Source organism: Daldinia childiae (genome assembly GCF_008694065.1).
Source record: "Daldinia childiae strain JS-1345 chromosome Unknown Scaffold2, whole genome shotgun sequence".
In the NCBI taxonomy this organism is placed as follows: Eukaryota; Fungi; Ascomycota; class Sordariomycetes; order Xylariales; family Hypoxylaceae; genus Daldinia; species Daldinia childiae.
This window is the reverse complement of record NW_022984643.1, coordinates 6,712,963-6,740,827: the sequence shown is the minus strand read 5'-3', so window position 1 is coordinate 6,740,827 and position 27,865 is coordinate 6,712,963. Positions and strand designations below refer to the sequence as shown.

The window sequence follows — 27,865 nt, the reverse complement described above, 5'->3', positions numbered from 1 at the left end:
TTAATTAAAAGGGGAATAAGTAAACAATGCGAAAGTTAGACGTCCAGGTGAAAATCAAATGAGCGTCCAGATTCAAAGAATTCGGTCTTAATTTGCCTCACGTCACGAAACATACCGTATTGAAGAATGAATACGAGGGAAAAAAAAAGAAACGCGACTCCCCTTGATATGCAGGAGACAAGGCTAGGGGGTGCTACGCATTTAATTCTACTTGAATGACATATTCAAATAACTCAAAACCTGACATAGATACACTAGCATACGGACATTTTTCATAAAAAAAGAAAAATAGATGATGCAGGAAAGAAACTCATGTTCACTAGCTTATGTCCACTTATTGTCTGCCACGTAATCAGGACTTCCATCTCCTATTTCCCTTCAGCTGTACACGGCAAGGGAATCATACGCCAAAAATGCTGTTTTGAGTATGGTCACATTCGGACTATGGTATTATACAGGCAAAACAGTCTCGGGATACAGCAGCTCCATAGTTGGAATGCACTGTTGACGATCTGTTGATTGTCCGTAAAACAAGTTTGTCTCTGGTAGATTCCGGGTGGTGGATTGGTAGTGAAGAATTTCAAATTGTGATTTAGTGAAGACTCAGCACGGAAAATATCTTAACAGGCGGCGCCATTGGAGAAAATCTCTGCTTGTAACTCGTCACTTGTCCTTGGAAATCTTACTGCAGTTTCCAGCACCGGCAAGATCTATCATAGTCTCAGTTAAGAACATTCTCCATCGATGTCTGCAACCCACCACAGAGTGCTTCATCCAAAGCAGCCCAAGATGCCCTCACTCGTCTCGAGTATGAAGCTGGAGAACGATCCCTATAATGTCTTGAGCGATATATTTGACTTTCCGAATGATGAGCAAAGACTTTGGTGGCATTCCACGGCCCCGATGTTTTCCAATATGCTCCAAACAGCCGGCTACGATACGCATCTGCAATACAGACACCTTGGACACTTCAAGAAGCATATCATCCCATACTTAGGAGTTTACCCTGATAATGAGAATGACCGGTGGCTTAGCATTCTCACACGATATGGAACACCTCTAGAGCTGAGCCTGAACTGTTCCGATTCACTTGTCCGATACACATATGAGCCTATAGATGAAAAAACGGGTACACCTGAAGACCCTTTCAATACTCATGCTATCTGGAACGCTCTACTGAGTTTGAAGAAGGTTCAGCCGGATCTAGACACTGAGTGGTTCACTTACTTCAAAAAAGAGTTGACACTGAGTTCCGAAGAATCGGCATACTTGATGAACCAAGGTCTTGTGCAGGGTCAGATCAGAACTCAGAACAAACTAGCATTAGACCTGAAAGGAAGCAAGTCCACAGTAAAAACCTATATATACCCCGCTCTAAAAGCCTTAGCGACTGGAAAGTCGATACAGACACTCATATTTGATTCTGTGAGGAAAATGACGGAGAAATTCCCAACCATTCAACCGGCGTTGGAGACGCTGGAAAGCTACGTCAACTCAAGGACTGGACCATCAAGCACCGTTACTCCACGTCTTTTCTCTTGTGATCTCGTGGAACCGAGTGCTTCTCGAATCAAAATTTACCTTTTGGAAATGATGGTGTCCTTGGAATCAATGAGAGACCTTTGGACCCTGGGGGGACTTCGTAACGATAAGTCTACCCAGGAAGGCTGGGAGATGATCGAAGAACTTTGGGATCTCCTACAGATTCCTCCAGGGCTTCAAAATTATCCCGAACCATATTTACCTCTACACAGCATACCCTGCGAGCAGCTCCCTACAATGGCCAACTACACACTCCACCACGGGGAATCGATGCCTGAGCCTCAAGTCTACTTTACCGTCTTTGGTATGAACGATATGGCAATCTCCCAAGCCCTAACGACGTTTTTCGAGCGAAGAGGATGGTCAGACATGGCTGAAAAATATACGAACAGCCTCAGGTCATACTAGTAAGTTTGAACTGCGAACTGCGAGATAACGGAAGAACATCAGAACGCTAATGCTATACTATCATAGTCCCTACAATGATCTCAAGGAAATGAATTGGTTGCACGCGTACATCTCCTTTTCCTATCGGAAAGGCAAACCGTACCTCAGTGTCTACCTACAAACCCTCGAGACCGGAAACTGGCCACTTCGTAAGTTTCTAAGATCCCGCGTGTAAAGACTCTTAGAAGCCTAACTTATCGTAGTCCATCTGAAACCGGCAGGGGCTTCCTCAGCGCCAGTAAACGTGATCGATACTTATTAGAAGCCCCTGATACCTATTCTACTTGGGGGATATGGCCTATTAGAGTACCTATTCATTTGGTAACGATGGAGATATATCACTAGGGACTCTCCTTTTAAACTGCGTCAATACAGAAAGATAATTTCTCATAATTTACCTAATTTAGAAAAACGTGATACAGTGTGATCCGAGTGAAACTTGATCTTGTTTTTGAGAGATGTTACTTTCAAAAATCTTTCTTCCTTAGAAAATTCGTCTGCACCCTACTATGACAGACGATACTCTAGCTCTGTTCCCCTCAGGGAGTACTCTAGACGTCTAAGAGCGCCACAGATGCGCGTTGTATCTACCTAGGTAACATATAGCAGATAATAGACGTAAACGTTATCATCATCATCATCATCATCGTCTGCACCCTACTGGGGATTGTCTAGTACATGCAGCTAGCAAGATTAATTTAAGGTTCTTATTGACATACATATAATATGCATTCAGCTGTAGCCGCACTGTTGATCACTTCCAAGATGATCATTGAAACGGGCTTATCCGTTAGGGCGGTGAAAATACGTGCATAGAAATCCCAGCCGTGTGGATTATAGCAATTTCCAACTATCAACTATTGACACTAGTTGCATGATGGCTGTGTTTCGTTACAGCGGTGTACAATACTTGCGTGGAATCTATATTATACATAGTCGTAATGTCATCACCTGTGCAGCTATTGGCCACTAATCATTACCGGGCCGCTCCCGATCGTGAATCGTGCATTGCAGCGGGCATATTCTCGATGAAGTGCACGGCCCAATCACGAGCTTCTCGATCTCACTGATCTCACCGAGGGCGGAGGAAGTGGCGTACACTGAAAATAGGTTGAAACATCTTTCCTTGGCCATAATCATGAGCCTAGATCATTCTAGGTTACTAGCTGCGTGCCATTTTGTGGCACTATTCTTCCCCGGTCCGGACATGCCATGTGGCTTGCATGAGCCCGAAAGTTACCACCGCCAACCGGTGAGCGGAGTATCATTGCGGAATCAACCGGAATAGCCCTCACTTGGCTAAAGACATTGAAAATCATGCAGGTCGATCAAATAAGTAAATTCGGAAACTGTGTTTGTTATTACAGACCTACTACCTAGTATACTTGTTTTTCCAGCCACATATTTGCGAAGAGGTGAAGTCTACTGAATTCAGTCATCGAACAGGCGTATTTCGAAACCAGATGAGATGTTTTCTTTAAACCCTTGCTATAATCGATGTGTAGGTTGATGTGTAGGCCGTGTGATCAAACCGTAGCTCTCCATGTAATTTTTCTCGTCATTGCAAACACTAGCCATCATACACGATCTAATCTAATTATCTACTACCAACATGGCCATTCTATTACTCGGCTCAGGAGGCAAGACTGCCAGTCGTATTGCACCGCTCCTCCACGCTGCCAACCTCCCATTTCTCCTAGCCTCACGCCATAACTCACAAGCAAACCCCTACCCACACGCATACTTCGACTGGATGAAAGATGATAGCTACGCGAGTCCCTTTGAAAAGGCGCTCAGTACGGGCATTGGCCCCATCTCGACTGCTTATCTTGTTCCTCCGCCCATGTTCGACTTGGCCCCTCCCATGATTAAGTTTGTGGACTTTGCACTCCAGAGAGGTGTCAAGAGATTCGTCCTCCTTAGTGCAAGTACTATTGAAAAAGGGGGGCCAGCAATGGGTCAGGTCCATGCGTATCTCGAGTTCCTTGGGAATGTCGAGTATGCAGTCTTGAGACCGACATGGTTTATGGGTACGCTTTCTCATTCTCTACGTAAAAATAGCAATATCTGATAATAACGGGACTATAGAAAACTTCTCTGCCTCAAATGAGCTTCAACGAACTGCCATAGAGCAGGAGAGTCTGGTGTATTCAGCAACTGGTGATGAGAAGATTCCGTTCGTCTCCGCGAATGACATCGCCCGAGTCGGTTTCCGTGCCTTAACTGACAAAAAGTCACATAACACCGACTACGTCATTCTTGGCCCCGATCTACTATCATACAACCAGGTGGGTTACTTGCCATATCCTTCAGCAACTTTTGAAGCTAACCAAGCTCTAGGTCGCAAAAATTCTTACTTCTGTTCTGCACAGGAAGATAACGCATCTAGAGCTGACCGAGGTAGAGCTAGGAAAGAGGTTGGAGTCCGCAGGCATTCCTACAAACGATGCAAAAATGCTGGCTGGGATGGACACCATCGTCAAGAATGGCGCTGAGAACAGGCTGAACGACGTGGTCGAGGCAGTGACAGGGAGACCACCGCAAAGTTTTAATGATTTTGTTCGAGAAAAGGATAATTGGGCTTAGTAAAGTCAGATATTTGGATGTTTTCGACGTAAATTATGCTTTATAATCTAAATTCACACATCCTCCAAGTGTAGACTGGAATAGATTCTTACTTGGTTTAGATAATACTGACACGGTCCTCAGCTAAACGCCACATTCCATTTCTCATTGGTCTTACCCCTATTCACTCAACCACCTCTCATGTATGAACCTTAGGACTCAGGGAACAATTCCTCATTCTGCTTAATTGCTAGTAAACTAGTAGATATTGCAGCCTATTGCATCAGGTTAGTGATATTAACTGAGAAGTTATCTTGGGCCGCATCATAGAGCTCGGCTTGGAGCTTAGCAAGAGTATCGGGCGAACCGAGCAGGTAATAAACAGCGCAAACCGTCGAGTATGCCGTCGTATCGCTCCCACCAGCAATGAAATTGAAGAGCGGTAAAGAGCACTGATTGGGCCCATGATACCGAATTCGTGTTTGCAATCCACTGCTTGAGTGCACCAGTTGCTCCCAGCTATTTCTTCCTATGACATATCCCGTGAAATTTCGCTATGCATGACTTCAAGATAATAAATACACACCTACTCCGTGGTGACTTGTATTTCATCCCCTAGTCTAGTCTAGAAGACATCACCAAGGAAGTGTTGAAGATCATCTTCACAAGTGCTGTGTTCGGTCAGGGACCGGCGGATGAGCTATTCTCGATGTTTCTAGATGTAGTCTTTCAGCTTAACAACTATCTGAGGACTGCGGTGAGGGAATTGATTAAGCCACAGGGAACAGTAATGTAAGTATATCTTACTCATGATTTTGTATTTGAAGTACATTGTGAAACTTATCCATGGATGGTAGCAGGGAGGGTGGAAGTTGATGGTGGTCGAAGCCTCTGGAGCTTTAGGGGGGAAACATCAGCATCAAAATTGCGGCGATTCATTTGAAGAGAACAGAAGCATATAACAATTGACGTGCTAGCGTCATTTCTGACATCTAATAATCCAAAATGCGAGAGATTGATGTGCATCTCGTCGCAATCTTCAAACCAAGACCCAGCCTCGTTACAACATTCACCAATTTTATGTTGTCCTCCTTGTCTGCAGGTCCTTCTTGATCGCAATGAACTTAACATTTGAGGTAATAATTGGGTTTATGACTCTTGTTACTGGCCTGACCACGATTCTCCTAGCACTATTTGAGTAGAAGCGTAAACTACATCACCGAGATACAAGAGATGTGTGAAACGGGTAACAAACCAATATATGTGAGCCCCTGAATCTTGGAAACACGTCTGAAGCCGAGCACTCGTAAGACTACGTGTAGCCAATACACACTGAACTGTGTCGTCTTGGGCCTTGTTCATCTCATAATCAATTTGTTTGTCATGCCTGAACAATTGCGTGACAACAATACACATCCTTTACTATTGCACAAAGCCCATTTTATCATTACTTGAACTCGATCGTGACGTGTTGGAACATGTTCATCTAAGAACTACGAATATATAAACACGCCTGAATTCCAGCAATATCTCACTTCTCTTAACGAATATTTCCCATATATCAATCTGCCTACCACAGTCACCAAGAATATCTGATACCTACCTGATCTATCTCAAACTACCGTTCTTCCTATCTATCATGGAGACGCAACTCATCCCTAAACTCTCTGATATGAGAAACTATGTCGAGTCAAACATCGCTACTGATGGCATTTTGAGCGATAAGGAACAAGACTTGTTGGACGGGTACCTCAGGGATGCCGACGAGTACTATTGTACCCTCCGTCTCCTCAAATTGTCACTGCCATCCGATTCGGAACGCTATGAGACCTGCGCTAAAGGGATGGATGAGGCTGATGATCTCCAGTACTTCATTCAAGCAATCATAGATAGAAGCAACCAGCTGAAAGAGGAAAAGAAAAACGAGGAAGAATAAGCCTGTGGGAGACATGCACCCATCAGTATTACGGCCCCTTAATTAGAAAATATCTAAGGGGGCCGAAGTGGTTGGTGCCCCTCTAGGGAAGATTATCTCCCCTTCTAGTCATGAGATGCCATGTTAAGGACTTATACTTAGCAGGGCTAATCAACTAGATCTAGAATAGCGATAAAATAGGGCATTGAATGTCACATTCTTTTACGTAGCTACCAGTTAGGACTTGCTTTCTTATTGACAATCAATCATTGATATCTTAACCACTTCTAGTAATACTTAATCCAATGAAACTTATCGTGTTCAGTACGCCAACAGCTTATAGCTATTATTGCACTTATTGCTAATGAGGCCAGCGATACGTATGGGCATGAAAATTTCTAATATATACCATAGCAGACCTATTAAAGCAGCTCGTATACTCAAATATGCACGCATAGATAGCTTAATATTTTCTCTTTATACTAGTAAGTTTGGAAATCAATTATAGGATAAAATATATAATCAATTGTCATAAAGCGCTTTACATCTATCCCTTTATTGAAATTGGTCCTGTTCAAAAATAGGGGTAACTAAATGATATAAAAGTATGCCTGTGAGAATACGTGCAAATAAAGACTTGCCCATGCTGAAGCATGAGTCTAGGTACTTAGGTATCTACTATGAAACTAACTAATATTAAACCACCGGTTTAAACAAAAATCTTTTATTATATCTCAGATCCAGCATCTGCTCTATTCAGCCCTTTCCAATCTAGTTCCATATTTCGAGTTGCTCTGGTTCAAACACCGACTATGCACTGACCATGCCGCCACTGTGTCTTGAGCATCTTTTGATCTACTAGCACTGTATTAGCCATATGCTAAGTTAAGGGTCGGATAGTGACCTGTCCACTAAACTTAGGTGGCTTACCACTATATCTATAGCGATACTAACCACTAAAGCTTGGAGAATACCGTGCAACTCTTGTTTACTCGCACATGGCATTGTTAAGATCAGATGTGCAAGACTTTTTGCCTGGGTCTTACTGATTGCTGAGCCGCTTACCTACATCGAAGGTATATCAAAGTTGGGAAATCTATAATTCTAGCCAGTTGATCGTCCTGGTTCATAATATCCCCCGCTTTCCTCTAGAAAAAAAAACCCGTCCAATTCGTAAAACACTACCCAGCTCCCAGATATACGAGTAGATACCCAACGAGATTGTAGGTATATAGAACGTCTAAACCTCCATAACGTTGAGGATTTCTCTCAATCTAGGATTGGTGTGGTTATCCTTATTATATATTTTTATGTTAGTAGTTAATAAATAGCCCGCCCACTCAACCACCATATACCCCTTTAAATCACTCAGAGTTGAAGTTACTAAACTTCATACGACTCGTAATGTCTCAACAAGGGGACATTTCCCATAGGCTCGTTCTTTATAAATACTGGTCAGTATTTAACTCCCTTATTTTTATCATTACCTCTCAATCCGACGAGCTGCTCCATGATGTCCAAGTGTAATTCGAAATTTACGATCTTGCTTATATTCAACAATCAGCGCATGTGGCAATTCTAGATACTGACTTTCATATATTTGAGAAGCCCTCTTTCTTCGAACGCTCATACTCGAGTTCTTAAATTACATCCTTCCCTGGACCCATTGGCGCCTATCCGAGGCTCACTATTCGAAATCAATCTGGACCATGAGAAGTCCGAATATGATGCCCTGTCGTACACATGGGGGATCCCAAGCTTCACGGAGGAACTTATTGTTGATCAGTGTTACTTAATGATCACACTAAATCTCTTATATGCTTTGCAGCGGTTCCGAATGCCGACCGAGGCTCGTATGATTTGGGTTGATGCAATCTGTATCAACCAAGAAGATGATGACGAAAAGTCAAGACAGATCCCTTTCATGAGGCAGATCTATCGTAGCGCATCATCGGTACTTGTTTGGTTGGGCATTGATGAAAGTGGTTCCAGCTCCCTGCGCCGACTTCATCATTATACGAAGCAACCTGGGTCAAGCGTCTCTACGGCAGAGATTTCCCGAGAACTAGGTAACCTCACCAAGCTACCGTGGTTCCATCGACGTTGGATAATCCAAGAGGTTGTTTTAAACCCCAATGTCCTTCTCAATTGTGCTGGGGTGAGTATGCCATGGGTGCGGCTTGTCCAAGCCCTAAGCGCGGGAATAGCCACGGAAGTCATCAGTTCACTAGTGACGATGGCGGACCTTTGGAAGGCCTGGATACTCCGAAAAGATGATACACAACCCCACATATTCAATCTTCTTGCTTCATTTCATGACTCTAAATGCCAAGATGCTAGAGACATGGTATACGCCTTGGCCGGACTGGCAAGTGATGTGCAATTGAAAGACAGCAGCGATAGAAAGGGGCAGGATAAAGGGTTAGAAGAAATGAGTGCGGAGAGTGATACCGGAGATCATGGGAATACTGTGATACCAGTTCCAGTTGACTATACTCTCTCGGCCGAATGGCTTTACTATGAAGTCGTGGTCAGATTGTTTGACTCTGGGAACTTAGGGACTGTTGATCTCTTAGCTCAATGCGCCATCAGGCAGACAGCTGACGAGTCAGACCAGATGCCTTCGTGGGTTCCTGATTGGAGGAAACCCAAGGTTAGAGAACCACTTTGGTTTTCCCCTGCTGATATTCAAGGCCATTTAGAGCCTCATAACCGATCAATACTGACAATCAAGTCATCGAGTATTCATCTACTGGGTAAAGTGACTAATAAAAGTGTTAGCACTATTTTCCCTAACATATATGTCGAATCCGAGATTCATAAATGGTTCTTAGATACATGGGCAAGCTTATCTGAGCTACAAGCATCCCAAGATACCTGTGCCCACCAACATCAACCTAGCGAACATATCCTAGCCCGTTTAGTCAATACCGTTTTAAACGAAAAGACACCATATGAATATAACGGGCTGACAAGTTTCAACATGGAAGGCTTCCATAAATCATGGGTCGAGTATCGAGAGTATCTGCAAAGAGTCTGCGAGGACATACAACGAGGGATAATAAACCCAGAGTTCTACAAGTATACTTGGAACTATATGAAAGGCCGCATTATCTTCGTTTGGCAGGATGCCGCTAAGTCTCAGCCACAATACGGGTTTGGACCCTCCCATGTCCAACCGGGAGACGCGATACTTGCTCCGGGGTCATCCACTTTCCAGGCATACTTCAACACTGGCATGCGGCTATTGAATGCCAATAGGTCGTCTTTCCTACTTAGGCAGTCTTCCGATGAAATCGATTCGGCATTTGAACGGAAAGACCGTGTGCTGCCGGGGAACTTTCGATTAGTTGGGGACTGTCAGGTTATGCTATATTCCGCGCGTACTATTCACGACTTGACTAAGGAATCTGATGATTATGCGCCTTCAGGTTTTTCTTGGTTTCGACAGCTCTCTATATCGTAGTATATGTATACTTTTTTTTAACTGGGCTGTAAGGTAGGTATATCATTTGTTCCATTCCTTAATGAATTAAACTTGATAGTTAAATAAGTTAACCACCTGGAGAAGTAAAAATTGTTATATACATCTTAATCTTTCTATCTAATGTAGCACCAACATCCCCGAGTAGCGGTAGGGCTGGTAGGGTTAAGGGTTATATTCTCAATCTTGGTTAGCTTGGGAAACTTCCGAAGTCCTACCCCAGTTTTATAGGGGTTTGTTCGCTGATTTATCCCCGCTGCTTCGATCAACATCGCCAAGAATGTTGCCTTATCGTAGCCTACCTACGGCACAGACAAAACTAGCTCAGAATACTCCGCCATACTGTCGGCTGCCTCATGCTTATATGCAGGACTAGTTTTCGTTCTAACAGATGCCTTTTCTTGCTTTCGACGGATCCTAATGGGGTTTCTTGATTGGATCAAAACTCGCATTGATCGTATCCGCCAGGTTGTTCTCCGACGTGACTCAGCCCTCCGGCGGCTGAGCCAGGGATCCATTAGGCTACCTCTGCCTTAATGTCCACTATTTATCGTCTATCTGAAGGGATTGGATAGTTGGTGCATATGCATCATCCAATGGTGATGAGATGCAAGAAGGATGAGCTACTGTTGGCGAAAACTGGCCTAGAATGAGGAAACGATACACAAGATATGCAGCTGCTCAAGCTTAATCGACCAGGCAGCTACTGCTCCTACGAGTGTATCCCGGTTCCCCTTTTCTATCTACCTACTTAGGAGGTAGGTATATATATATATATAGTCATATACCTTTGTCTGCTCAATCTTGTTTCCTACAGCTATACCTCCTCTTCAAACGATTACAGGACTATTTCCATATAATCACTTAGATATTACCGTCAAAACTTAACTAGAGACGCTCACTCGCAATGGCTCCTAGAGAGACTCTCGATTCCAAGTCTAAGCGCTCTACGCAGCGTTCGCGGCGCTACCGTGAGAATGATCCAGAATTTCTAGCTGCACAAAGGGAGGCAGAGCGGCGTGAACAGATTCTGGCCGATCGTCGCCGCGTTGAAGCCAAATGGCGACCTAAGATTCCCGAAGTACGCAGGCTCAACTTCGAAAATTTCAAAAATCGATTCCACGACGTTGAGGAGCCCGACTATGCCATCGAAGTCCTTATGGCTGGGTCCTATTTGCAGGCCCAGGTCCGCCGTGAGCAGGCTCTCCGGCGAAAGGAGGATCATGTTCGTACTCGTCAGCATGTGTTACTTGCCCACGGTCTTCCCCGTGAGCAAGTGTATGCCTCACGACCGAAGAATAGCCTTTCAGAAAAGGTCAAGAGGGACAAAAAAGCAGAGAATGCTCAGATGAACGAGGGCGAGATGCAACGCATTCGCATTCAATCACAGCCTGTCCTAGGACATCTTACATCTCTTCTGAAGGATACTGAACTGAGATCTACACCCCGCACTTTCGTGAGGCCTTTCAAGGCTTTAGTGTATTTCCAGCCCAAAATGAAAGAGATCCTCGCTACTCTAGAAGAGAAGTGGGCCGATTATGAGGAGATTGACGAAGTCGAATCCGTAGAACTCCCGGAGATTCCTGACATGGAGAGCATTGAGTTCAAGACAAAGGACTCAGGCTCCGAGGCTGGCGATGATGATGACGACAACGAGTCTCTCCTGTCGGTTGACTCGAACGCTGAGGATTTAGACACCATTATGGACAGCCCTGAGGCTCTTCGGGATATGCGATGCTACGTCAACTTTATCGACAAGGAGGTAATGCCTCAACACAACCGCTTTTCCGAAAATGAAACCGACAAGGTCAAATTCGAGGATCTATGGTCTCTCTTCCGTCCCGGAGACCTTATTTACATGCCAGCAGCTGGAGAGACAGCGGGCCGCTATCATGAAGTCTGGCGCATCTACCGGACAGAGATGCCTGAAGTAGAAACGTCCTACCCCTTAAAACTAGAATGGGAATTCTTCCCGGACGAGTCGCAGGACAAAAAGGATGATAAGTTCAACATCTATGCCTACTACATCGACCACGACGGTGACTCCTTCGGCGCTGTGCGTCACACATTCGAAATCGAGTCTTTCGTTGGCGAGAGGCTTGTAGAGTCTCTCGAGGTCTTTCCCATTCGCTACCGTCAGGATCACCGACAACTCCTAGATTCTCTCAAGAAGCAGGGGAAGGATTTCCAGAGATACCTTGGTGACAGGCATCAATCATACCATGCTTGGACTTTAACAAGGAATCCGCCCTTCGACACTACTGAGGCCAACGAAGAGATCTTGGACAACGAAAGCTACGAGAAGATGCGTCATCCTGAATTTGTCGAGAGCGACGTTATTGTTGATCTCCAAGAGGCCTATCAGAAGCATAGTGGATGGCGACCTTCCTTCCATAGATTGACCGTAAACAAGTCTATCGCATGTGAAGTTGAGGACGACGGAATGGGCATTCAACAGTGGTTTGACGCCTCGCGAACGAACCTTGCATATTCACAGACCGAAATTGTCCAGAAGCGAGAGGGTGTTGAACTATGGCAGCGTCGTGAGAATCTCAATATCGATACATTCTTACGCCAACGGACGAAGGGTAGCCGCACGCACGAGATGAACCCAGAGGCTCTAGAGCTGCGCGAGGAAGACCTTGTCCTCCTCCCCAAGCGTATGTTCGCATACGCCTTACGCGAGCGTAGATTCGTACCTGTCAACATTCAGTTCTTGAAGCCTATCCGTAGGGAGCAGGGCGTATTCGAGAACCTTAAGATCTTAAAGGATTACAAGGATATTGTGCGAGGTCTTGTCGCTTCCCACTTCCAGAAAAAGAGCCTCGAGCGACGATACGTCGATATGTCCACCGAAGGACCGGGCCAGGATCTGATCCAGAATAAGGGTCGTGGTCTGGTTGTTTTACTTCACGGTGTTCCCGGTGTAGGTAAAACCGCGACGGCTGAAGCAGTGGCTATGGAGTACCGCAAGCCTCTGTTCGTCATTACTTGCGGTGATCTTGGTCTTACTCCATCCGAAGTCGAGTACTCGCTGAATAATGTCTTCCGTCTGGCGAACCTATGGGATTGCGTCCTCTTGCTTGACGAAGCCGACGTGTTCCTCTCGCAGCGTTCAAAAGTTGATATGAAGCGTAACGCATTAGTTTCAGTCTTCCTACGTGTCCTTGAGTACTACAATGGATTACTCTTCCTCACGACAAACCGAGTGAACACCATTGACGAAGCGTTCAAGTCACGTATCCACATGTCGCTGTACTACCCACCACTCGACAAGACCCAGACTCAGGACATCTTCCGACTTAACCTCGCCAAGCTACGCGAGATCGAATCCCAGCGCCACACCATGACAGGCGAGCCCGCACTCGTCATCCGGGACCGCGAGATTATCGACTTTGCCGGAAAGCACTACGAAGAAAACGCCCGGTCTACCGGCTGCTGGAACGGTCGCCAGATCCGCAATGCTTTCCAGATTGCGTCGAGTCTGGCGCATCACAACTATACTATCGCGACCGATGCGGCACGAGCAAATGGCCAGCAGCCCCCCATGGCGCCCGTGTTAGACCGTAGCTTGTTCGATAAGGTGCAAATGTCAACCCTAAGCTTCGACCACCACATGAAAGAGTCCAAGGGATTCGATTCTGAGCTACCCTTGAGGAATACCTTTTACGAGGAGGGGCGATTCGAGTAATGTTAAATGTTATTGTTGTGGGTTACGGCCGGAATCGTTAGGGGAGAGTACAGATTAGACCAAGTTCATGCATAGCCAATAAACCACTTTTATACAAGTTATTTTATTCAATCCCACGTCTCTATTATAGGAGGAGAGATGGAACTCGTCTAGCTTGTCATTGTAGCTAAAATAATCGAAGTAGTATATCGTAAATCATCATACTCCTAGTACAAGGGTAGCGAGTTATAAGTGCCTTGGCACATAACCCTGTCGCCTACATCCAATTGCGATATCAATATTGACCTTACTCTAAACAATCAATCTACGGCTCGTGCAGAAATTGGTTAAACCAGTTAACAGCGTCATTCTTCGCCCTGACCATAGCCAATAGCTCTCCAGGTTCCTTCTCGCTACCGCGAACAAGAGCGCCATGCACCACGCCCGGATAATGGCGATAATCGAACTCGATTCCCAACTTAGGGACCTTTTCGAATGTGAAATTCTTCAACTCCTCGGAGTACATGATGTCGTGCTCGGGGGCTAGAAGCTGCACGGGGACCGCAACCTCCTCGATGTCCTTCTTAGTTAACAGGGACGGATGTCCCGTTGAGATGCAATCGACCAGGGGGGGACTGTGCTCCTTGGCTCCTAGTCGGAATACACCCCACCCTCCGAAGCAATAGCCGATGGCGCCAATTTTCTTGTGCTTTTGGCGCAGGGCCTTCGCCACAGCGAATATCTCGGGCTCTCGGGCCTCGCGGGAGTTTCGCACCATAAAACCTCCGAAGTCGAAACCACTGAAGTCTCCGGATAGGACAGCTGGAGTCGGCTCGACGACCTCGCCGCCGAAGAAGTCGGGGAGGTAGACTGTCGCGTTGATCTCGCGAGCGAAGTGATCCGCTAGAAGGCGTAAGTTGGGAAAGGTCCAACCAAAGACATCGTGGATGAGCAGTACGGCGGCGTCGGCGTTGTCGCCTGCAATGTAGGTGTTGAAATCAGCGATCTTCCCAGTCTTTCCGCTTGGAGTTCCGCTCCATTCGAAGCCTTTAAGACAACACTTGGAGTACGACATTGTGATAATATTTTATATCGAAGTAGCTATATGATAATATAAAAAGTAGTGGCAGTATGAAACAACGACTTAGATACGAAGCTATTCGACTGAATTATATAACTATTTCTCTATATACTTCACTCGGACGTAACGGGCTTAAGACCCGGGAAGTCTTATAGTTTGAGTTATATGTAGTTAGACATTACCATCAATTGTGATGGCCGCCTGGCGCTGCATCATAGCTGCTGCATCAGTACCTTCAATCGGGCTCTCGCTTATATGCGAATGATCGCGATGTCCCGTATAGTACGTGTGTTTGCCTAAGATACTGTGTAGAAGCTCTAGTCTTAAGCCTCGATGGCACAATTGTTAGACACTAAAGGGATCTATAAATCCGGTTAGACTGTGGATATTTACCTTCGGCAAAGCGACTAAACGCGAAAATGTTATAAGGGATATCTGCCTCCCTCTCTAACAAGGTATAGATGCAAGGCATGATGACAAATTTTTGAATATATCCCAACTAAATCGGGCGAACAGTCCATCCGTGCGGAGTCACGTCTTTACGGGATTTATATGCGGCGAACTTCGATAATGATGGAATACCCCCTACGGTTGACCAGACAGGGTGCTGTGCCAAAATGAAAAAAATTATGAAATTTAAGCCTAAACGGGTAGTTAAACACGGATTTATCCAATTAGCTCGGTACTTTTCACCTTTAAGTGGGAAAAAGGCTTATTCTACTTAAGTACATATCTTATAACCTTATACGTAATATGTATAATTGTATGTAAAAATCTCATACCTATACCTATACCTATATTTATTCAAGAATAGCTTCACGAATACTGGTCTTAAAGTAACATAATATATATAATTTAATAGCTTAGATCAATGCGAAAATAATGATACCAATTATAGTATTATATGATACGAAATAGGTATTATATGACTTACCCAATAAATTGTATTAAAAATTGTCTTGTCAAGGGGTATCACGTGACAACCTTAGGAATGCAGCGCTAGATGGGGTTGTTTAGCCAGGTATGGCTAGTAAGTATTTCTACATATAAATGTATATACAAAGTACAAAACATTAATGGAAAAATCAACTTTTTACATCACACGTAATTTTTCCAACTTGATTAAAAAACCTTAAGTAGGCATATACAACTTCAAATAACTTCACCATTACTCAATTCCAAATAATATAATTACTATTAATAGATAGCCTTAATTAATGCGAAAATAATAACCTAAGGTGCATGTTGTTAAGTAACTTAAGTTGCATGCTATTTAGGCTTTTATAAAGGTAAGATATAATTGAATTGTGTTGTTTCTTCGCAAGCAAGCACGTGATACCCTTTGACAAGACAATTTTTTACAAAATTTATTAGGTAAGTCATATAATACCTGATTCGTATTATACAATACTGCAATTGATATCATCGTTTTCGCATCAATTTGGGCTATCAAACGATATATATATCATGTCATTTCAAAACCAGTATTCATGAAGCTATCCCTAAATCTATATGTGTATATACCTACCTAAGTATGGGTATATGGGTCTGTTTTTGATTAAATGAATATTTATATTATAAAAATAACCGTATGAGGCTTAAAAGTATATATTAAATTGTGGTCCGTGACCTTTTACCAACTTTAGTCTAGTGCATGATCTTTTTTTTTCATTTTGGCACAGTACCCTGTCTGGTCAACCGTACCCCCACTCAGTTTTTTTCAAAGGACTTGCTTGACCCCAGGGCCGTAATAAGACTCAATTTCTTGCTCTTTATGTTTTCCTTTAATTATGAACGAACTTCATGTATATGTCCCACTTATATCAACAAATCAAGGCTTTGAAAAGACTCAAAATATACCATCTTAGGAAAAGTGCGAGAAGCTTGGCCAATCAGATTTAGAATCAGCAATGTACTTCCCTATGTCTGAGTAACTTGCCATTAAAGACTCACTATACCAGAGATTTTATTATATAGCTGTTTATAGGCTTCATATAACTCCGGAATCAGTGTTAAGATTTTATATTCACAGCCACTTAATAAACCATACACTAGATTGCATTGAAGCTTCCTATAGATACCTATCTAACATTCCCCCGAAACCTCTAGATATCTCTATAACAGGTACGTATAGTTGAGCTTTATGCAAGATATTATTTCGAATAACATAGTTGCTTAAAAATGTCTTGCAACGAGTTTCAAAGATCAGAGTAACTACTAGAACAATCAAACCTACCTGTTACCTCTTTTCAACACCAGCCATGAAACTTAGAACCTTTATTAGATATAGCGGTTACGTGCCCTCCTCCCGAGAGAAGCATTGGCACCTATGTATGTACTAGCATTAGCTTTCGCATCTCTGTGCCAAGGGATATCAGGCAAGTTCAAACAACAGTTGCTCGCATCTAGTTAGATCATAACGACCTATGAATAATAAAAATTACTTATGCATGCCATAATACATGCATAAATCGCAATGCAGCTAATTATTTCAATCCATTAATATTCGTTATTATTCATTAACTTTACTACATTATTCGTAATGTCCCTCCCACATCTTTTTTTCATGAATTCCCAAGCAATGCCTGAAGAATGGCGTTGACGAAATCTGATAACGTCGCTACGATCTATATTGAAGAAGCAGAATGTCAGAAGAAGCTCTCTTTGAAAATGCGACGATAGTAAGTGTAAACAGGAATGAAATAAAGAAAAACTTACGGGTGTAGCATCGCCTATCAACTCGGTCGTTTGTGAGACAAATGCAGCGGACAATAAACTCTCCGCATTCCCGAGTAGAGTTATTATTCCCTTCACAGAGGCTGGCGTAATTAACGGCGTGACTTGCTCGACAATCCCTTGGATATCGATCTGGCTCAGAGTTCCGAGGAGAGGCTTGACAGCCTTAATGAGACCAGCCAGGTCGATTTGACCTAATGAGCTAAGAAGTGGCTTGACTTGGTCTAAGAGACCTCCGATATCAATTTTTCCTAGAGCCCCAACCAACGGCGCTGCACCGTCAATGATGGTATGAGTTTCGTTAACGAATTCCTTCGTTAGGAGTGACTCGGCATTATCGACAAGACCTACAAGACCGTCGACAGAGGACGGTGTAAGTAGAGGGGAGACAGCGTCGAAGATGCCCTTTATATCAATGTCGCCTAATGCGGTTATAATAGGGGCTACTTGTTTGATTAACCCTGCGAAATCAATTTGACCTAAAGAATCCAAGATGGGTTGTATCTTTTCGATAAGACCAGCTAGATCAATCTGGCCTAAGGAATTCAGGATCGGGGTGATCTGTTTAATCAGACCTGCGAAGTCGATTTGACCCACAGCATCAAGTATCGGCTGTATCTTGTCTATGAGGCCGGATAGGTCAATCTGCCCAAGGGAATTCAGAATTGGTGTGATTTGTTTGACTAATCCCGCGATATCAATCTGGCCTACAGCGTCAAGAATAGGTTGAATCTTTTCGACCAAGCTACCCAAGTCAATCTTACTTAGAGAGTCTAGTAGTGGTTTCACTTGCTCAATAAGATCCTCTAAGTCGAGTTTGCCGACGGCGGATATTAATGGCACGGCACCAGATATCAACGTCTTCGTCTGATCAACGAATTGTGTCGTCAACAGGTCCTCGGCATTGCCTAATAACCCAACGATACCCTTCACCGAGTCAGGCGTCAATAAGGGCTCTACGGCCGAAAGTAGACTTTGGAGATCAATCTTGCTCAGGCTATCGAGTAAGGGCGAAATTTGACTGAGCAGACCTTTCAGGTCGATATCGCCCAGGCTCGAAAGTAAAGGCCCTGCTCCTGCGATCAGAGATTTGGTCTGGTCGACGAATTCGCCAGTCAGCAGATTCTCGGCATTTCCAAGCAACCCTATGATACCCTTGATGGAGTCTGATGTCAACAGCGGGCTGATAGCTTCGAACAAGCCCTTCAAGTCAAGCTGACCAAGTTCGTTAAGGATTGGAGAGATTTGATCTATCAAGCTTTGGAGATCGATTTGCTTCAGGCTGTCAAGGAGCGGTCCGGCCCCAGAAATCAGAGACTTGGTCTGGTCAACAAAATCTTTGGTAAGGAGAGATTCTGCATTGCCAAGTAGACCGACGATACCCTTGACTGAGTCTGCTGTTAGAAGTGGGGCTATCGCATCGAGTAATCCTTGAAGATCAATATTCTTGAGGCTATCAAGAAGTGGTTGAGCACTGGAAAGTAGCGACTTGAGCGCATCAACAGTATCTGACGTTAAAAGATCTCCAGCATTGTGTAACAAGCTCACTATACCCTTAACCGAATCTGACGTGAGAAGGGGCGATAAGGCATCGAGTATACCCTCGAGGTCAATCTTCGAGAGATGGTCAATCAGTGGCTGCACGCTTGATAGTATTGACTTTAGAGCCTCGACGGTCTCCGATGTCAAAAGTTTTTCTGTATTACTCAACAGACCAACGAGGCCCTTGATCGATTCAGGGGCTAGAAGAGGTTGTAGCGCACTAAGTATACCCTTCAAGTCGATGCCCTTAATCTCGTCTATGATACCCTCTAAATCCAGGGAACCGAGCAGGTCGATTAGCGGTTCAGTCTTGGTGAGGATACTCCTAGCGATATTTGGAATGGGCGGACGGAGTGTTTGTGCAAGGTACACCATAGCATCGTGTAAAGCTTGCAAGAACTCATCGCTTAATAGTTGCTGGATAGCCGAAAGATAACCTCCGAGATCACCCAACTGTGTAATGAGCTTCGTCAGACTTTCAAGAATCTGGCCCAAATCTCCGAGTCCTCCAAGGTCTCCAAGATCAAGACCGCCGCTTGACCCGGAACCAGACCCAGAGTTCGAACCAGAGCCGGAACCGGTACTGTTGCTCTTCTGTCGCGGATATAGTGCAACTTTCTGTTGTTGAACCTGGTTTCTTCTAAGCAAACCATTAAGTTCTGTCAGGGCGTCTGTCAGATCCGACCGAGGTACTAAAGCTAGGTTGTGCTTTGCAAGAAGTGCATCAAGGTCCAAGTCTGCTGTTGATGCTGCTTGCGGTGCGCTTTCAGCGACGAGGCTGATAGGCGCCAGAGCCGCTAGGAAGAGCTTAAAGAACAACATAGTAATAATTGGCTAGTTGTTGGGAGGCTTCCAAGGTGTCGTTCTCTTCTCTTTGACTCGAAGCTGAGGCTTCGATTCAGCTCAACCACGAAATAGGAAACATGACAGACGAGATGGGAAGTTCGAGAATATGAACAATATTACATGCTACTCCCGTTGCTCGTCTACTTCATATCACATGGAATTATGTCTCAGTGAGCGATAGAAACTACCCTTCGGACTTTATGCCGTCTTGGGATATTTACCAAGCTGCTCACATGGGTAATCAGCTCTCTAGCTCTAGTCGTCGCCAGCTTACCCCAGCTACCCCAACTTCTCCACGATCCTAATCCCTACCCGGCGTGGGTTGCATAGGACTAGGGACCCCTTGATTTGTGGACCCAAGTCGTCAAGCTTTTCTAGATCCCTATTCGACAACTTGGCATTAAGGTAGGGTTATGGTTACAACTTTACGCAATTATGTATGTTCACAGTAACCTCACTTACATGGAAGACACCATAAATCTAACAGTTGCCTAGGCACTTGTTAGATCGCATGTGTAAACACGTCGTCTTCACCGTTACTTCTTGGTCTTCCACATCTTGTCTTCAAAACCATTTCGGCCTAAATCAAGGTTTATACATTCAATATATTGAAGAAGGAAGCATAAAGAAATTACCGCCCGTATTTTTTCCCCGCGCACGGACATTTAAGAGCCTATCTGTTTAGAATTCTTTGGTTGAAAAGACAATAGATAATGCAAGCTTTTGAGATCGAATATAATGATGCCAAATCTATTCACGATTTGGATGCCCAACTAGCAACACAGCAAGACCACATATTATTGGATACACTCGGACAGCACGCTCAAAGTGGGAATAGTAGCCATCAACTCTATTTCCTTATTAGGCAGGCGGAATATAAGATGACATCATTTTAGTGCGGCGGTTTGTGCTGCTTGCGGAGCAAATGAAGATCTACTTAACAGTAATTAATTGCTGGGACGATGGGATAGACTAAGCCGAATACCCCGCTGGTCTATCATGTTATAGTCTTCAATTATATGTGCGTGACCCGCGCAAAACCAGTAATCATCCTGGGAATAGACGAAAGCTGACCATCCCCCTGTAATATTGGACTACAAAAACCGGGGTATGAGCACAAACGGTAGAAATCGTATGCAGAGAGATCAACAAGTCGCGAGGGGTAACAGGGCTGCAAGGCGGTATTCGATGGGTCTAGCTTTGGCCCGATAGGCATGGTAGGACGGAACGGGAGCTCATCTGTTTGTAATGCCGCAATGTAACCCGGGGCGGGCTGGGCGTACATGTGATAGCTGAATCGTCCTCAAGTTCAGTACGTCGCCCTCATTTCCGCCCGGAAGTTGTTGGGCGCCCGTCTTCTCTCCGCTTGCCATCCATCCAGCATCCTCTGCTGCCAAAGACAAGAAGATCATGGCTTCGGCGTTTCGAGAAGACACATCACACTATGAGCCCAGCAGCCCTACCACCTCTATACATGGCGGTAGGGGTGAGGGTGGTGAAGGGACTACGAATGCTGCGGGAAGGCAGAGCGACGAGACTTCTTCGGCTGATCATGTTACGGAAAAGACACCAGTTGCCGCGCCTCTTACGAAGAAACAGAAGTTCAAGCGCCATTGTGGACGATTCTGGTGGTGGTATCTTATAGGACTCATCATTTTCCTCGCTATATTCTTACCAATCCTGTACGTATTCTAGCATATGAATGAATATGTCTACGTGCTAACAGTGACCTCAGGTTTTTGGTGATCATTCCAGCTATAGTACAGCGCATATTAGACAACCAGACCATGCCTGTAACTGGCGGTGCATTCGTGGCTTTGACACCGCAAAAACTCAATGTATCTATCACAACGTTGCTCGACACGCCTCTGCCAGCAGATATAGACCCGGTAACTTTGCTCATATATAATCATGGGACACCCACGTTTTCACCATTCGTCAACATCACTCTACCGCCACTTCACATAGATGGGGAAACAGAAATAGTTCTTACCGATCAGACAGTCACAATAACTAACGAAACTGAACTTATTTCGTGGTTCGGTAATGTCTTTGACCAGCCGAAGGTCACTTTATCCACTCGTGGTGATGCCAAAATCCATTTGGGGGCGCTTCATTCAAATGGGCATATAGATAAGACCGTTGAAGTAGACTCCTTGAACAAACTTAGTGGATTCGCGATCGAGCATATGCAGCTTCTCTACCCAGCTCTAGATAACGGGACCAACATCCAGGGTACTCTTAACCTACCAAACTGGGGCGCGCTCACTCTTGGCATTGGTAACTTGTCACTTAATTTGATGGTTGACGACCTCCGAATTGGTCTAATTACCATTTACGAAGTACTTCTCCCTCCAGGGAATAACTCGAGATACTTCAACGGCGAACTATACCTAGACGTGCTCATGCAGAACATCGGGACGATACTTTCCGCCCAGTCGGACGCGCTGAACGATGGGAACATCCAGATTGACGCGGTAGGGAACGCGACCGTTGTCAATGGTCAGCACATCAGGTTCATCGAGGCAGTCCTCAACCATAGACGCGTGACGTCTACAATCCCGGTTACGAAGTTAATGGGCGACCTCGTCAGCAGCTTCACCAACGGTAGTCAAGTCAACATACCTGACCTACTGGATGATGTATTCGGTAACTCAACACTTATTCAAGAAGCCCTGAGCCACTGGAACACGACGGATAACGATAAAGGGGCGAAGCTGAAGAGATCTTTACCTTCTGTTCAACGAGGGGTATTTGGGTCAAGCGCATTAACGTTACTCAGGCTGGGTATGAAGATGAGGATGGGCAAGTATTGAAAGGAAATTTCAATGGCTCTTATGAAGTCCTCAATGGTTACCAATAACTTGGTATGATAATTAGTTAATGTCTCATGAATATAATATTCTTTCAAGCATCAACTGAAATTACATCGTCTGAAGTTGCCAGGTACATATTTATCTCACCGCGATACATGATCTTGGGGATAATAATAAGGAAGGAAACAACTTCGTTGTTCAGTAAGGGGCCCTGAGCTAGCTATGGGAGCCTATGGCTACACGTACTGACAGTGTCCTTATCATATATGTCTCATCCAGAATCCCAACATTAACGTCAAATATATTGCGCGGCGATATCTACCCACTCGTCGTAGTGTGAAAAAACTCAACACCTATGTCTTACTCGGTGTTTTAACCTGTAAATACGTTTCCATGACAATAGCTCAGCCCGTAAAGTTAATAATCGGTACATTGCTGTAACCGTCAACATTAAAATGGAAGTGCCAAAAGCAATAAGAGCAAATATAACCATCAAAAAGGTAGCGCCCCGACCAATCTGCTCAGCGAAGATCTCGCCTACCGCTATAGAAATATAAATGCAGAGCGAAAAGTACAACGCAACATAAACCCAGGAAAGGCACTTCACTAAACGGCGATGTGATTTAGATATCGTGAGAAATTCAATGTCTTCTTTATTTTCCTAATCGGACTTTGTCAGTTGCCACATTAATATATTAAATTCAGGGTGCGTCACCAACCTTCTCTAGTTCCTCGGTCCTAGAGAGTCCATTAACTGTAGCATCTTCGTTTTCACGAGTTATATTTAAACCTGCGGTACCCCTTAAATCTTTAAGCGAATTAGCCTTTATATCCCGACGCAAACACAACTAAAATCCGACCTGGCTTCTTACCAGAGTACCCTTCCCCCATCGCCAAGAATGGAAGAGCCATGAGGATAAGGGGCAGGAGCTGACCAAATCTTGGCTCAAAGCTAATAATGGTATCGTCTGTATCCCTATCAAGTAGAAATAGGAAGGATGCTACCTGTGATATGCCAAACGTAAAGTAAAAGAGTAACCAAACGACCTCGAACATAAAGGATCGATGAAAACTTGAAGGTATGACTAGAAAGAATATCTGACCCAGCTGGCTGATACCTAGGGTTCGATTGGAGAGTCTTAACGCCAACCGTCTTCGGGCCTTAAATATTCTAACCTTAGACGATGTCGGCCAGCCAATTGTTTTCGCCAGGAGGAATACCTGCCAGTATCCCGGGAAAACTCGAGAGTCGTGAAAATACAAGTCTCGGATTCTACGGATGTAACCGTTCAAGAGAATACCAAGTAGGACAGTAAACCCCGAAACCGCGGCCGGATTTCCAAGTCTCTCCAGCGGCCCATATGTATCTGAATAATCTTGTAAGAAACTGTAGTCGGCGATGGCGCATCTTAATGTCTCGTATTTAGATAAGGACCAGGTCTCGGCAAGTCCTTGCAGGAGAAGTGCTATAACGCAAATCATAATGGCGACCCTCACGTGTTTCAAGTAGCTGCGGTCTCGAAGGTACTCGCGGAGGACGGCGAGGGTTGCTAGATGAATAATGCAAGAAAGGAAAGCCAATATGACAGCGTTGCCATACGCATACGCAGATATCTTCGTGTCGAGATCCTGGACCCCGTTACGGATAATGTTGATGGAGACAGCCAGGGCCAGCCCGGAAACAAGCTGCTGGTCGCTGAGCGCCAGTATGAACTTTTGCAATGCACGAACTCCTTGGCCGTCTTCGTGGCGGGGTTTACGGTTCAGCATGACGTTGTCGAATCCGTTGTAGCATTTTCTTGGAAGTGTGTCCTTAATGTAAGCCCAGATGATCGCGACGATGACGAGCACGATAGAGAACAAGAATGATATCAGTACCTGCGAGATATAAATATTACTCTTCCGTCGGCAAGAAAATGGGGTTTATCCACGTACTCCAAATCCTGTGACGTCCGGGTCTCCTAAATCTACTGGCTTGCAAGGATCCGTCTGAGACGACAGCTCACGCAATACGTCCATTTTTCCGGTGCTTGATGACATGGCATTGGCTTATGTCAAGTGAGAAACATGTTTATCCGATATATCTTAGAGCTGAGTGGTATGAATAGTCATTGTTTGCGAAAGAATTTGTGGTTAAGCTGCTTCAGGTTGATCAAGAAATATCAGACTGGAATGCCTCCCCGCCTGAGTTACGGCTACATTCTTTGTTCTTCCATGGACAAGCGCCACAAACCTTCATTGGGCAAGCTTGATAGAAATTTAGTTCTCTTTATAATGTAAAACATAGCATTGTTTACCCAAGGTAATTTATCAATAGTCTAGGCCACAAATACATGTCTAAAAAAGACTTGATACATTCCACAATCTCGAAAGACTCACCACAACGATTATGAACTCATGAAATATAATAATAAATAGTAAAGGTTTCGTATTTTCAAAAAGTCTTAATATCCGGGCTACACTTGGTAAGATTTCTTCGAGGTAATCTTGAAGGGTATCACGTGCTTGCCTCTCTGGACAATTAAATTCTTATATAGGAGGTAGCTTACCTGGGTAACATAGTAGCTAGGTAAACAGTTTATTCGATGCAGCGTAAACTATTATTTTCGTGTCAATTATGGCTCTTGAATAATAGCAGCTATGATATTTCAAGTGCCGATATTTGGGTGTGTACTTTATTTCGTAGAATAAATTGAAGGCAATACAAGGCAATTGTAGATTGAGTTGACAATCGAGTCCTTGCTATACTTGTAGAGATTAGTGGGGAGAGTAACCCAGATATCAAGAAAACCTCCTATTCGTAGCCAACGCAAGCTCCAAGCGTAGCGTCGTGAGATCTTACCTGTCTTTTTTTCCACCACACAATTTCAGGTTTTCCATGTGGTTAAGTGTCCACGAGTGACTTCAAGACAGGCAGCTTGCATTTATATACCACGTTACCTTTAATCTTCGAGTTTCGCTCTTGTCAGGCGAGAATCGCTTTAGGAGGTGGCTGCTTGCCAGTCCGATGGTCCTTGCGCGCAGCCACTCAGTGATTCTTAACTCTTTTCTAGCAACTAAATTCAATCAATCTACCTGGGAGTTATTGATACCATTATTAAAAGAAATTGCATGATGGTGTTATCGAATTTCATTTAAATATGTCTTCAAGAAAGTTATAGAATTGAAATGCGAGTTTCGGTGTGAAATCTCGAAACACTACGTCGATAATTTCTGTTAACTACCTTAGGTACCTATTATGATAACAAGCTAAAAAGCAACATCGCAATCTTACAGAAGCAAGTAGTGACATCCTTAATGTTTTTTTCGGCGTCCTTGACTCCAACGAGTTGACAGGATGACAAGATCAGGAGGGATAGAAGTATTACAAGATGGAGTTGCGATGCGGGGATACTCGCCCGGATGGGGAAGGTTGATAATAATAGATCTAAGTGGTAACAATACGTGTGACCAAGCATTTGTCTTAGACCTGCATTTGGTCAGTTTCTTGCTTTCAAACCACTTGTGAATTTATAGTACGGGCTTGTGATACTCTTGAGAAAAGTAGATAAGGCGGTGTTCTTGGCGTTTAGATGTTACCTGTCTAACTTGGAATAATTTCACTGTTTTTATTTTTGAACATAATTCCTTTCGTATACTGGTTCCAGTCGGTTTATTCATCATGCGCGGCACGGTTACCTTTTGACCGAGCTTGGCAGTTTGACCTAAATCCCATTACAATGCTGCATCTTCTTGATAGTAGTTGGCAGGGGTAGTTGGTTGAATCAGTCATGTCGTGGGATTTTCTAGAGTCCTTGACACGTCCCGTGAAGTCTTGAATGACAATGAGGTGTAACTCTATAAATATAAGGATGGCGTCTTCCTCGATTTATATGGGATGATTAAATCATCAAGCTTCTCCTACATCGACATAACTGAACTCTCTCTGCAACAATGGTATTTCGTTCTTCCATACCCTTGGCTACGGCCCTTCTACTTCTGTCCCATGGGACTGCTGCAACACCTGTTCCAGGGCCCAAGACGAAAGCATTTACCCAACCTATCGGTATTCCAGAATTCCAGGCTACGAGCGTCTTTGATGGTCCGATCCCAGAAATCATCACCCTTACACCAGCCGATCTTCACAACGTTACTGAGGTACCGGCACACGTGCCCGATAATGTACAAGTGGTAGACGATTCTGAGATTGATAAGCGCTTCGTCTTTGGGCCCGACAACCGTGTTCTATGGACAGATAAGTCTTACCCGTTTTCGGCTATGGGAAAAATCCAATGGTCGAGCGGTGTTTACTGCTCGGGCGCCCTGATCGGACCGCGTCACGTAGCTACTGCCAAGCACTGCGCTCCTCTCAACAACCCAGGTGTCAGCGTACGCTTCATGCCGGCATATTATGACGGCGAGTCATTCCCCGGCGCGTATGTAACGACGATCATCCACCTCCCTGGATACTCGGTGAACGACCCAGACGCGAATGCTTGCGACATCAAGGAGGACTGGGCTATCTTCATTCTAGATGCTCGTCTCGGAGATCAGCGCGGAGGCCTTGGAGCCAAGGTCATCGAGCCATCGCTCATTAACAACCCCCAACTCCTTCACCTCGGGTATCCGGGTGATTTGGCAAATGGCGAGAGACCGTATCGACAGGAGAAGATTACTGTTCGAAACAGATTCGACTGTGATGCGACTGGTGGCCTCTCTACTGATGCTGATGTCGCTGGCGGTATGAGCGGCGGTCCTATCGTAAGTAACCCCAAAGTCCTCATTAGCCCCTATTTTACCCCTTAACCACCAAGAGTATCACCACAGAGGATGTAATAAATGCTAAATCGAAGCTATATAGTGGCAAAACGACAACGGGTCTCGCTACCAACTCGGTGTTCTAAGCGCAACCAGTTCCACAGAGACAGTCTTCGCCGGCGGCAGCAATTGGATCGGCGCCGTTGCTCGTGCCCGCCAAGATTTCCCTTGATTTATTCGAGTTACATTGAAACTATTGTATTGTATCGCGTAGTTTTATGTGGGTGACGATTTTAAAGGGGTTCTTGTATATATTCCAAGCCTGTCCATAAGTTAGTTCAGTATATATAACAGGTCACTCGGTTACCTAAAATACCTAAACTTACCATTTATACTTGAGCACCCAAAAAGGGGTAAAACTGTGATGCTATTATCTATTCCTAATTGTTCGATGAGATACGATCCTTGCTAATTTTACTTAACC

The 27,865-nt window shown here is 44.5% G+C and overlaps 7 protein-coding genes across 9 annotated transcripts; 4 read left to right on the top strand and 3 right to left on the bottom strand.

Annotated features, from left to right (window-relative positions):
• Positions 1-789: 789 nt before the first annotated feature.
• GL218_02640 (Tryptophan dimethylallyltransferase 1) lies at positions 790-9,171 on the top strand (the record flags this gene model as incomplete). The annotated part of the gene is made up of 7 exons (XM_033579172.1): positions 790-1,949; positions 2,017-2,138; positions 3,627-4,019; positions 4,078-4,277; positions 4,330-4,548; positions 8,052-8,999; positions 9,046-9,171. The coding sequence occupies 7 exons, from the start codon at positions 790-792 to the stop codon at positions 9,169-9,171; spliced, it is 3,168 nt and encodes a 1,055-aa protein (XP_033438065.1).
• A 1,689-nt stretch (positions 9,172-10,860) lies between these two features.
• GL218_02639 lies at positions 10,861-13,644 on the top strand (the record flags this gene model as incomplete). 2 transcript variants are annotated; one of them, XM_033579170.1, is made up of 1 exon in its annotated part: positions 10,861-13,644. In XM_033579170.1, one exon carries the CDS (start codon positions 10,861-10,863, stop codon positions 13,642-13,644), a length of 2,784 nt encoding a protein of 927 aa, XP_033438531.1. The 2 variants fall into 2 exon arrangements, with proteins under 2 accessions (XP_033438531.1, XP_033438532.1); XM_033579171.1 differs by having other exon boundaries at positions 13,300-13,644.
• A 304-nt stretch (positions 13,645-13,948) lies between these two features.
• On the bottom strand, positions 13,949-14,698 carry GL218_02638 (Protein AIM2; the record flags this gene model as incomplete). The annotated part of the gene is made up of 1 exon (XM_033579169.1): positions 13,949-14,698. One exon carries the CDS (start codon positions 14,696-14,698, stop codon positions 13,949-13,951), a length of 750 nt encoding a protein of 249 aa, XP_033438534.1.
• Positions 14,699-17,268: 2,570 nt separating this feature from the next.
• On the bottom strand, positions 17,269-19,804 carry GL218_02637 (the record flags this gene model as incomplete). Of its 2 annotated transcripts, XM_033579167.1 has the most annotated exons (3): positions 17,269-17,331; positions 17,423-18,147; positions 18,205-19,804. In XM_033579167.1, the coding sequence occupies 3 exons, from the start codon at positions 19,802-19,804 to the stop codon at positions 17,269-17,271; spliced, it is 2,388 nt and encodes a 795-aa protein (XP_033438529.1). The 2 variants fall into 2 exon arrangements, with proteins under 2 accessions (XP_033438529.1, XP_033438528.1); XM_033579168.1 differs by having other exon boundaries at positions 17,423-19,804.
• A 1,434-nt stretch (positions 19,805-21,238) lies between these two features.
• On the top strand, positions 21,239-22,644 carry GL218_02636 (uncharacterized protein; the record flags this gene model as incomplete). Its single annotated transcript, XM_033579166.1, has 2 exons — positions 21,239-21,510; positions 21,564-22,644. The coding sequence occupies 2 exons, from the start codon at positions 21,239-21,241 to the stop codon at positions 22,642-22,644; spliced, it is 1,353 nt and encodes a 450-aa protein (XP_033438530.1).
• An 819-nt stretch (positions 22,645-23,463) lies between these two features.
• GL218_02635 (uncharacterized protein) lies at positions 23,464-24,684 on the bottom strand (the record flags this gene model as incomplete). The annotated part of the gene is made up of 2 exons (XM_033579165.1): positions 23,464-24,522; positions 24,580-24,684. The coding sequence occupies 2 exons, from the start codon at positions 24,682-24,684 to the stop codon at positions 23,464-23,466; spliced, it is 1,164 nt and encodes a 387-aa protein (XP_033438780.1).
• A 1,893-nt stretch (positions 24,685-26,577) lies between these two features.
• GL218_02634 (putative trypsin-like serine protease protein) lies at positions 26,578-27,613 on the top strand (the record flags this gene model as incomplete). The annotated part of the gene is made up of 2 exons (XM_033579164.1): positions 26,578-27,384; positions 27,485-27,613. The coding sequence occupies 2 exons, from the start codon at positions 26,578-26,580 to the stop codon at positions 27,611-27,613; spliced, it is 936 nt and encodes a 311-aa protein (XP_033438781.1).
• Between the last annotated feature and the right edge of the window lie 252 nt (positions 27,614-27,865).